Here is an 11432-nt window from a genome sequence, read left to right as displayed (position 1 = left end):
TAACGTTGGCTTAAGATGTTGGCTCAACGTTGGATTTTGGTCACTTTCTAACGCAACCTAAAATCAACCAAATATCAACGTCATTTGTTGTCGTAATTGGATGTCAAAATAACGTATACTGAATTTTGGTGACATGACATCACCACCTAAATCTAACCTAATAGTAACATCTTATGATGTTGTGTGCCCGCAGGGTACAGACCACAAGACCAAAAGTGATTGTATTAACAGTTTATTTGACAAACATGGTCATCCATACTTAAAACTACAAAAAAACTAAAGTAAACTTGGCTATTTTGACATACTGTTGTTGTGTACACATAACATTAATACCATAAACAGACCACTGTATCATCGTTCATTGATTATCAGCTTCAAACCTCACACAAAAACACTCACTAAAGTCCATCTACATCATAATCCAAAAGTTTTATACACATTACCTGTTTAATGCTACATATGCTAGTCGACTCAATTGGCTCTTATCAATAATCATCTAAAGTTATCAACAACGGCTGCAAATCAATCATAAACATACAGTACATGTCTGTTCACAGTCTTTCAAGCCTGTTTTAATAAATACGGAACTAAAGGGAAGATTTTAGCACGGTAGCATATAACGTAACGTCAATCTTACAGTCTTAAATCTTGGTTTGTTTGATTTCCTGCTTGTTATCCTTTTCCTCCATTTCTAGAGTCTCTTTCGTCTTCTTCTTCTTGTCGTCTGTATCAATCTCTTGCTCTTTCAGGATCTGGGCTTCAATCTCCGCTGGGTCGATGTAGGTGTAGAAATACGCCATGATGGAGAAGATGATGCTAACAGCTACTAGCAGCGACGCAAACAGCACATACTCTGCCCACTGTGTGACGAAACAGAGATTAAAGGCATGCATATTATATATACGCAGGTGTAAACAGGCCCACAATGCTTGAGTGTGCTGCACTGCACCTGTTTGGGAAGTTTCCCCAGCTCCGCCACGATCAGCACGATGATGTTTCCCACTGCATTGGTGCACAGCCAGCCGGCCTGCAGTACCGACTTCATGTTTTTGGGAGCCTAAACACACAGAAGAACGGATGCTTGAAGACACAACTCAGAGATTGTTTGAAGATGCATGCCTCATTCACACTGGGCGGGTTCAGTGGACAGGGGCAGATTTTACCAATGAGTGTGAGACCCCCAGGACATTGAATAATAAATACCTACAAGTAGAAATACTAGAAACAAAACAAAAACCCAAAGTGTGAAAAGCATGTTTTCTGCAGTGCAGGCTCTACCTGTGAATAGGAGAACTGCAGGCCGGTGACGGAGAACATGACCTCTCCTGTAGTGATGAGGAAATACTGAGGAATCTGGAGAGCCATGTGCACTGAGTTGGGCTGCATGTCTTCAATCTCCTTTATAGACTCACACTGCACACACACACACACACACACACACACACACACACACACACACACACACACACACACACACACACACACACATTTAGTATGTATTTATTTATAGGAAAAACATGTATTTTTCCTCAGAGTGGCGTTTGGCAATAAATAATGATTAAGGCATTATAGTTTCAGTGTATTGCAAATGTATTACAAAATAAACAATAAATGAGCCCACCCTCTTTTGAAAATGAATATTTTAGTGAATACAAAACAAAAACATTTGGTGCATTTAAACAAAACACAGAACATCTTTAGGAATAGAAACATCATATATTAAAATACAAACCAGTTATAGATAAATATATATGTTCATTCATTCATTTTCTTTTCAGCTTAGTCCCTTTATTAATCCGGGGTTGCCACAGCGGAATGAACCGCCAACTTATCCAGCACATGTTTTACATGGCGGATGCCCTTCCAGCTGCAACCCATCTCTGGGAAACATCCATACACACTCACTCACACACATACACTACGGACAATTTAGCCTTCCCAATTCACCTGTACCACATATCTATGGACTGTGGGGGAAACCGGAGCACCCAGAGGAAACCCACACGAACGCAGGGAGAACATGCAAACTCCACACAGAAACGGCAACTGACCCAGCCAAGGCTCGAACCAGTAACCTTCTTGGTGTGAGGGGACGGCACTACCTACTGCGCCTATATATATATATATATATTTTTTTTTTTAAATCTAATATTTATCCCTGACATATTAATTTGGGTGTACTCATTTTTTGTTCTGTGATCTTCAGATTTTTTTGCTTGATTAGTTCATTTGTTATGTCTTCGGTACTGACTATTCTAATGTATCTGTGCAAATCTATTACTGTAAAGCGTCCTGTAGGAAATTAAAGGAATATAAAAAGAGAGCTCTGTGAGAGGTGCGCTCATTTATGATGAACACTGTATATAAACCAGAAAACTCAAAACTTAATAATAATAATAATAGGGCAATATGGTGGCTCAGTGGTTAGCACTGTCACCTCACAGCAAGAAGGTCGCTGGTTCGAGTCCCAGCTGGGTCAGTTGGCGTTTCTGTGTGGAGTTTGCATGTTCTCCCCGTGTTGGCGTGGGTTTCCTCCGGGTGCTCCGGATTCCCCCACAGTCCAAACACATGCGCTATAGGGGAATTGATGAACTAAATTGGCCGTAGTGTATGAGTGTGTGAATGAGTGTGCATGGGTGTTTCCCAGTACTGGGTTGCAGCTGGAAGGACATCCGCTGTGTAAAACATATGCTGGATAAGTTGGCGGTTCATTCCGCTGTGGCGACCCCTGATAAATAAATGGACTAAGCCGAAGGTAAATGAATGAATGAATAATAATAAAGCTCTACTGAAGCACTCACATCAGTGGAGAACAGATTGCTGGGGATCAGGAAAGTGTAGGAGGAACCGAAGCCAAACTTCCGTGAAAACTCACACAACTGATTACCATCGGTGAGCGTGAACTTACGCCTGAGAAGATAAACAGCAACAAAACATTAGAAAACACCATGAATTATTGAGATTTCAATCATATATAGCAGAGCACAGAAAAATAAGACAATGTTTCTCCAGGATTATGGTGCTACACACAGCTGAAGTCAGAATTAATAGTCCTCCTGTTCAATCTTAATTCTTTTATATTTTTCCTCAATTTCTGTTTAACAGAAAGATTTTTTCAGCACATTAATAATATTTTTTTCGGGGTTTTCACCTTTAATGGACAGGAAAGCAGAGAGAGGAAGGAATGGCATAGGACTGCAAGGTGGGAATCGAACTCAGGTCGCCGTAAGCACCAGAGTACATGTGTTGACGCACTAACCACTACACCACTGGCACCGACAAGTGCATTTCTAAACATAATAGTTTTAATAACTCATTTCTAATAATGGCTTTAAAAAAAATAAAACCTGATTTTATTCTAGCCGTGATAAGATTTTCAACAATTAAACAAAAAGGCTGCGTCCGAAATCGCCTGCTACTCGAGTATGTACTACATAAAGGGTGTCCAAACAATCATGTCAGTCCAGGAATGTAAATACACACTGAGCAGGGTCAAAACCAATTTCAAACTGACTTACTTTCTTTCATAATTTCCCAGAGTGATGCATGTTAGAATAATATTTGATTAAACCTCAGAGATGAATCTGAAGACATTGACTCACGTGCCCTGAGAAACCAGCGTGTAGTTTGACGTTTCTGCAGGCTGAAGGCTGGACTCTAGGTTCGTGATGTTCAGATATGCATTCCAGCCGTTCACAAACCTGTGGTACAGCACATCGTTCAGAGAAAGCTTGGTTTTACAGAGCGCTTAAAATACTGTAACACCCACTGACCTGACAGCATTCTTTCCTTCCTTTGGTTTAGACTTGATGTCTTCTTTCTGGAGGGAAATGTCAGGGTCAGTTTATAAATCTATGTATTTTGATGAGTGAATTGACTCTTGAGGTTTTTTGGAGTGTATTGCAACCCTTTCAATAAATTCTATGCTTCGTTTTTAACAGCAGATGGCGCTCTAGGCTAGTTTTTAAGAGTAGACGTGCTCTAGGCTAGTTTCTAACAGCAGAAGGCGCTCTAGCCTAGTTTCTAACAGCAGACGGCACTCTAGGCTAGTTTTAAACAGCAAAAGCCGCTCTAGGCTAGTTTCTAACAGCAGACGGCGCTCTAGGCTAGTTTTAAACAGCAAAAGGCGCTCTAGGCTAGTTTCTAACAGCAGACGGCGCTCTAGGCTAGTTTTTAACAGCAGACGGTGCTCTAGGCTAGTTTTAAACAGCAAACGGCACTTTAGGCTAGTTTCTAACAGCAGACGGTGCTCTAGGCTAGTTTCTAACAGCAGACGGCGCTCTAGGCTAGTTTCTAACAGCAGACGGCGCTCTAGGCTAGTTTCTAACAGCAGATGGCGCTCTAGGCTAGTTTTAAAAAGCAAACGGCGCTCTAGGCTAGTTTCTAACAGCAGACGGCGCTCTAGGCTAGTTTCTAACAGCAGACGGCGCTCTAGGCTAGTTTCTGACAGCAGATGGCGCTCTAGGCTAGTTTTAAACAGCAAACGGCGCTCTAGGCTAGTTTTTAACAGCAGACGGCGCTCTAGGCTAGTTTTAAAAAGCAAACTGAACCTCTAGGCTAGTTTCTAACAGCAAACGGTGCTCTAGGCTAGTTTCTAACAGCAAAAGGCGCTCTAGCCTAGTTTCTAACAGCAGACGGCACTCTAGGCTAGTTTCTAACAGCAAAAGGCGCTCTAGGCTAGTTTCTAACAGCAGACGGCGCTCTAGGCTAGTTTTAAACAGCAAAAGGCGCTCTAGGCTAGTTTCTAACAGCAGACGGCGCTCTAGGCTAGTTTTAAACAGCAAAAGGCGCTCTAGGCTAGTTTCTAACAGCAGACGGCGCTCTAGGCTAGTTTTAAACAGCAAAAGGCGCTCTAGGCTAGTTTCTAACAGCAGACGGTGCTCTAGGCTAGTTTTAAACAGCAAAAGGCGCTTTAGGCTAGTTTTAAACAGCAGACGGCGCTCTAGGCTAGATTTAAACAGCAAACTGAACCTCTAGGCTAGTTTTTAACAGCAGACGGCACTCTAGACTAGTTTTAAACAGCAAACGGCGCTCTAGGCTAGTTTTAAAAAGCAAACTGAACCTCTAGGCTAGTTTCTAACAGCAAACGGCGCTCTAGGCTAGTTTTAAAAAGCAAACTGAACCTCTAGGCTAGTTTCTAACAGCAAACGGTGCTCTAGGCTAGTTTTTAACAGCAGACGGCGCTCTATGCTAGTTTTAAACAGCAAATGGTGCTCTAGGCTAGTTTCTAACAGCAAACGGCGCTCTAGGCTAGTTTTAAAAAGCAAACTGAACCTCTAGGCTAGTTTCTAACAGCAAACGGTGCTCTAGGCTAGTTTTTAACAGCAGACAGCGCTCTATGCTAGTTTTAAACAGCAAACGTTGCTCTAGGCTAGTTTCTAACAGCAGACGGCACTCTAGGCTAGTTTTAAACAGCAAACGGCGCTCTAGGCTAGTTTCTAACAGCAGACGACGCTCTAGGCTAGTTTCTAACAGCAGACGGCGCTCTATATATGTGTGATTGGTTAAAAAAAGTGTAAATATATTGCACACTAATGTACTGTGTGCACATCAAATTGTAATGCTACAAACGGGCCATTTTCTGTTCCTTTATCTTGACTTTGTAGTTTTTGAACCATAGTACAGTAAAGTAATTAAATTAATCTGTTGTGGTGATTCTACAGTTTCTTGGCAATTTCTTACACTTTTGCAATTTCTTACACTTTTTTTGGCAACACAACAACTACAGTAATATAAACAAATCTCCCAGTACTGTAATCTTCAACAAATACAGGATATAAAAATAAGTGTATACTACAGTATTATAGTTTAGATTACTATAGATAAAACTGCATTATGCTGCAGCATTCAGTAATAAACTGTTATAAGTACTATAATACAGTACAACACACTTTACTATAGCATGCTTGAAAAACACTATAGTATTTACCATAAATTACTATAGTATTTTTCATGTGAGTTAAAACCAAAATTGAACCCTTTCTTTTGTTTATTGACCATGAAATGCATGTGTGCTTAGAGCTCACTCACCAGATACATCTCACCCAGATTGGAGGGGATGAACAGGGTCTGACGGCTCCCTTTGATTAAACTCAAATCTTTGCTGGTCACAGGAGTTGTGTTAAAGGCTACGCTGATGTTCTGCTGGTCAAACGTAATGTAATCTGGACTGCTCTGTGGAAAAAACAACATGTGAAGCGATGGTAAAACACCAGTGTGAAACAGCAGTAGTGTGTTTGGATGTGTGCTGTACCTCAAATGAGCCAATCAGTAGAGGCTCTTGGGAGGACAGCGTCACTATGAGAGACTCGCTGTTCATGTTCACCACCTTCAGCTGGCTCTCAGAGGATGATGGGAAATTTGGCAAGGTTTTCTGAGGATAAAAATAATAATTAGACTACATTTTATAGGATCAGTTCACTTCCAGAATGAAAATGTCCTATAGTAAATGTCCTATAGTAAATGTCCTATAGTAAATGTCCTATAGTAAACTACTACAGAGATGTGGAGTGACTGTAAGCAAGCATCTGGTGCATATAGAGATAATATGTACACTCACCGGCCACTTTATTAGGTACACCTGTCCAACTGTTTGTTAAATGTCTAATCAGCCAATCACATGGCAACAACTCAATGCATTTAGGCATGTAGACATGGTCAAGACGATCTGCTGTTCAAAACGAGCATCAGAATGGGGAAGAAAGGGGATTTAAGTGACTCTGAACGTGGCATGGTTGTTGGTGCCAGACGGGCTGCTCTGAGTATTTCAGAAACTGCTGATCTACTGGGATTTTCACGCACAACCATCTCTAGGGTTTACAGAGAATGGTCTGACACAGAGGAAATATCCAGTGAGCGGCAGTTCTGTGGGCGCAAATGCCTTGTTGATGCCAGAGGTCAGAGGAGAATGGCCAGACTGGTTCCAGCTGATAGAAAGGCAAGAGTAACTCAAATAAGCACTCGTTACAACCGAGGTCTGCAGAAGAGCATCTCTGAATGCGAAACGCAACTGGGTTAATTTTGATTTAAATAAATTAAATTAAATATTAATCTAATATTTTGACCGATTTTTGTGCGTTTTGGCAGGATTTGGACAGTTTTTGGCCTGGAAAAATTCAGCTATATCTGGCAAAACTGGTCAAAAGGGCATCAATGTGTGTGTGGATGTCAAAGTGTTGACATCAAATCTATTTACATTTATTTTTGACATGTTTTTGATGCTATTTGACAAATCAAGGTGCATTGTGGAAAGCATCTGTTTATGAATGACATGTTTCACACTCACATCGATCTCCATCTGAACCAGAGCAGCAGCAACAAACGCTGTGGCGGCGAACAACATGCCGACCGTCATTCTCTTCAAAGGGCTGAAGCAGAAAACAGACTCACATCAGCATCGCTCTCACTGAAGTTTTATATATATATTATAATATATTCATCAACTCATATGTCACAGCATCTCATACCTGAAATTGAGGCCACACTTTTTTATGAGAGGGAAAATAATCCTGTCCATGATGGGCACCAGGGTCAGAATGAGGATAGGGTTCACCGTCTGATGGAGAAAGAGGGATTTCAGTTTGATTCAGTTATTTTTATGCATGTTGTAACAAAAGATTTTCATTCGTTTGCTTTTGGCTTAGTCCCTTTATTCATCAGGGGTCGCCACAGCGGAATGAACCGCCAACTTATCCAGCATATGTTTTACACAGCGGATGCCCTTCCAGCTGCAACCCAGTACTGGGGAACACCCATACACACTCATTCACACACACTCATACACTACGGCCAATTTAGTTCAATTTAGGAGTTGGCAAGAACTAAATGTGTTTCTTTAATATTGGAAATGACCAAAAATATATTAAATAGATGTTTAATGCTAATGTTTATTTAACTTTAATTTAATTTATATATATATATATATATATATATATAATTGAAGCTGAATATATAATTCAGGTAACTCATGCAGTAACTCAGAGTCTTTAAATATTATTTTTAGACATTACTTGATATATTATTATTATTATTATTATTAATATTTTATTATTATTATTTTAAACTGTTTCATTAAAGTTGTTGTTTTGGAAAATAAAAGGTTAATCTTGGAGATGCAAAATGTACCCGGAATACTAGAATCACACACAAATCTCCTCACTAACACACACACACGCATGCACGCGCACGCACACACACACTTTTTACACAGTTATAAGACAAAAGTAACGGTAAAAACAGTAAAGACAGGAATAAACTCACCTGCATTTGGTCTGGCTGCAGGACGAACCCTCCCTACAGACAAAGGAAATGACATCACTGTTAAGAAACACATGCTGTTTCATCAAAAAAGATGCTTCACATTCTTACTCAGAGAGACTTTACATATTAAAGGGACAGTTCACTCAAAGACTGATATTTACTCACTATTTACTCCCTCAAGTGGTTAGAAACCTGAGTTTCTTTCCTGTGTCGAACACAAAAGAAGATAATTTGAAAAAAGCTGAACAACTGTAACCATTGACATCCATAGTAGGGAAAACAAACACTATGGAAGTCAATGGTTGCAGGTTTCCAACATTCTTCATAATATCTTCTTTTGTGTTGATGAAAGATGAAAGAAAAAGGTTTGAGAGAACTGTAAACAATGACAGAATTAAAACTGTTGAGTGAACTATCCCTTTAGTTCTACAGACACAAACTTTTCTCTTTAGAGCGATTTAATAAAATGAGAACACGTACAAAGTCTCCAGTCATGGTGGTGGCTTGAAGAGTCCAGCGGGAGCCCTGAAACACAACAGACACAAAGCATTATAATAAACCCCTGACACAAACAGCAGACCGCAGTGTCTATCAGAGATCTGCTTATACATATTTAAACATATTTAACTTAATGGAGACCTATTCTGCTCCTTTATACAAGATGTAAAGTGCGTCTCTGCTGTCTCTAGAGTGTGCATGTGAAGTTTGAGCTCAAAATACCCCACAGATAATGTTCTCCAGCTCTCTGAAACTGACTGTTTTATGCTTTGATCCTAATTGTGGTGTTTTGGTGACTGTCGCTTTAAATGTAAATGAGACTGTGCTCCTTTTAGAAGAGGGCGGAGCTATAAATACCTGTGTGCCAGCATAGGGACAGATTCAAATACAATACTTATGTTCTATGCTAATGAGGGAGAGATGGTCACTAGTGGGCGGGGCTTTCCCCCTCTCATGACATCATATAAAGGGAGAATGTCAATCAAAGTGTTTCTCTGCAGACTGTTTCTATCAAGTCTGATTAGAACAAACACAATTAATTCATGTTTATCATTAGAGGCTGGAGATATTCACACACTGCTGACACACACCTGGGGTTAAACCACTTATAGAAGTGATTTTTGCATAATAGCTCCCCTTATAAAGCTTAAACCAGAAAGTAATGTTAAAAATGTACATGTTTACAACTAGGGTTTGCTTGTTTTGACATAATATTTAAAATATGTGGCTAAGAAAAAACTCATTTAAATACACTCTTAATTAAACCACTTTCAATCATCACATGAGATTAATCATTAATAATCAAATTACTATTAAATCTGGTGTGCGTTCACTTTTAGGAAGGTTTCTATGTAAAATTATTTACCTTCTGGTCAAACAGGGTCCAAAACATGGGCAGGGGGATGTAGAGGAACAACACCTTCAGCACCATCTTTATCTGTGCAATGAGGAGTTTCTGCAGAACACACACACACACACACACTGTAAAATAATGAATGTGTCTGCGTTTAGATGGACACACACAAACCAAAGATGCAAACCTGTAACCATTGACTTCCATTCATTCATTATCCTTCAGCTTAGTTGCTTATTTATCAGTGGTCGCCACAGTGGAATGAACTGCCAACGTATCCAGCAGATGTTTTTACAGCGGATGCCCTTCAAGCTGCAACCCAGTACTGGGAAACACCCACACACTCATACACTACAGCCAATTTAGTTCATCAGTTCCCCTATAGCGCATGTGTTTGGACTGTGGGGGAAACCGGAGCACCCGGAGGAAACCCACACCAACACAGGGAGAACATGCAAACTCCACACAGAAATGACCACTGACCCAGCCGGGGCTCGAACCAGCAACCTTCTTGCTGTGAGGTCACAGTGCTAACCACTGAGCCACCATGTCGCCCACCATTGACTTCCATAGTGTTTGTTTTTTCTACAATGGAAGTCAATGGTTACCGGTTTTCAGCATTCTTCAAAATATCTTCTTTCGTGTTCAACAGAGGAAAGAAACTCATAAAGGTTTGAAATCACTAAAGATTAATTAGTGAATACATTTTTATTTTGGAGTAAACTCTCTCTTCAGGTTGATAGTATTTCGCAAAAAATTGTGCGTACATGAGTTTTCACTTAAAATGTAATTAATTAATATTTTTTTAACTCTATTTGTTAGTCTTGGTTGTTATTAGTTGTATCAGATAGTGTGTATTAGTTGAATTCGTCGATGTGTATTATGATATGTATACTCATTTGCATAAGCAAGTGTGTGTGTGTGTGTGCGTGTGTGTGTGTGTGTGTGTGCGTGTGTGTGTGTGTGTGTGTGTGTGTGTGTGTGTGTGTGTGTGTTTTTGTGGCAGACATTTGTACGTACGTCATATCTCTCCTCCGCCCAGTCCATCCAGTGCTCCCTCTTTGGATAAACATCGCTTCTATGTCTGAAACGGTTAGTTAGAGCAAACTACAGAAAGAGAGAGAGAGAGAGAGAGAGAGAGAGAGAGAGAGAGAGAGAGAGAGAGAGAGAGAGAGAGAGAAATCAATCAGTCATTAAATGTTTACCCTCAAATTAAATAAAATATCATATTTGAGCTGGAGTGTGTGTAATGATGAAGCGTGGTGGACTCACCCATATGCATTTACACACCGAGCCCATAATGTTTCCCTCTGGAGCAGTTTTGGTGTACATGCCACTGCCAGCAATAAACACCACTGTAACACACACACACACACGATCATTTAAAAACCTTATGGGGTGGGGGGTGGGTGGGGGGGACTCAATAGAGTTAACAGAGAAATTTATTGATCAGTGTTATGTATTAATAAAGCCTGATTGCACTGGCTTGGTTTTGTAAACTTAAAGCTAATTTTGTAATCCTGACTTAGTTCAAACATCACGCATTCGCTCACAAGACCGCATGATGATCATCTAATGATCATTATTAAATATTATCGTGTTTTAAGAAGTAATGAGTCAAAATGAAGTTCTTTTTTCCCTAAAACAATTAAAATAATCTGCCAATGGGGTGAGCAAAATAATCTTGTTTTTCCTTTTGACAATATTATTTAGCTCACCCCATTGGCAGATTATTTTGCTTGTTTTAAGGAAAAACTCTCTTCATTTTGACTCATTTCTTAAAATAAGACATGTTTTTTTTGCTCGTCTAGAAAATGCTTCT

General features: G+C 39.9%; 1 protein-coding gene across 1 annotated transcript in view; it reads right to left on the bottom strand.

Annotated features, from left to right (window-relative positions):
- Positions 1-219: 219 nt before the first annotated feature.
- The window catches only part of slc15a1a (solute carrier family 15 member 1a), a 28697-nt gene continuing 17484 nt past the window's right edge, over positions 220-11432 (bottom strand). The window contains exons 9-23 of the mRNA XM_056465340.1: positions 10883-10965; positions 10631-10717; positions 9623-9712; positions 8740-8784; positions 8260-8292; positions 7467-7555; positions 7286-7367; positions 6254-6373; positions 6031-6174; positions 3774-3820; positions 3603-3701; positions 2802-2910; positions 1279-1413; positions 950-1057; positions 220-860 (exon numbers count right to left, since the gene is read on the bottom strand). Coding sequence (XP_056321315.1) covers positions 642-860; positions 950-1057; positions 1279-1413; positions 2802-2910; positions 3603-3701; positions 3774-3820; positions 6031-6174; positions 6254-6373; positions 7286-7367; positions 7467-7555; positions 8260-8292; positions 8740-8784; positions 9623-9712; positions 10631-10717; positions 10883-10965 — 1490 coding nt within the window. The 3' untranslated portion in view covers positions 220-641. The remainder of the gene's footprint in view (positions 861-949; positions 1058-1278; positions 1414-2801; positions 2911-3602; positions 3702-3773; positions 3821-6030; positions 6175-6253; positions 6374-7285; positions 7368-7466; positions 7556-8259; positions 8293-8739; positions 8785-9622; positions 9713-10630; positions 10718-10882; positions 10966-11432) is intronic.

The sequence above is a fragment of the Danio aesculapii genome, chromosome 9 (assembly GCF_903798145.1).
Source record: "Danio aesculapii chromosome 9, fDanAes4.1, whole genome shotgun sequence".
Classification (NCBI taxonomy): Eukaryota; Metazoa; Chordata; class Actinopteri; order Cypriniformes; family Danionidae; genus Danio; species Danio aesculapii.
This window is presented reverse-complemented; position numbering and strand designations above follow the sequence as displayed.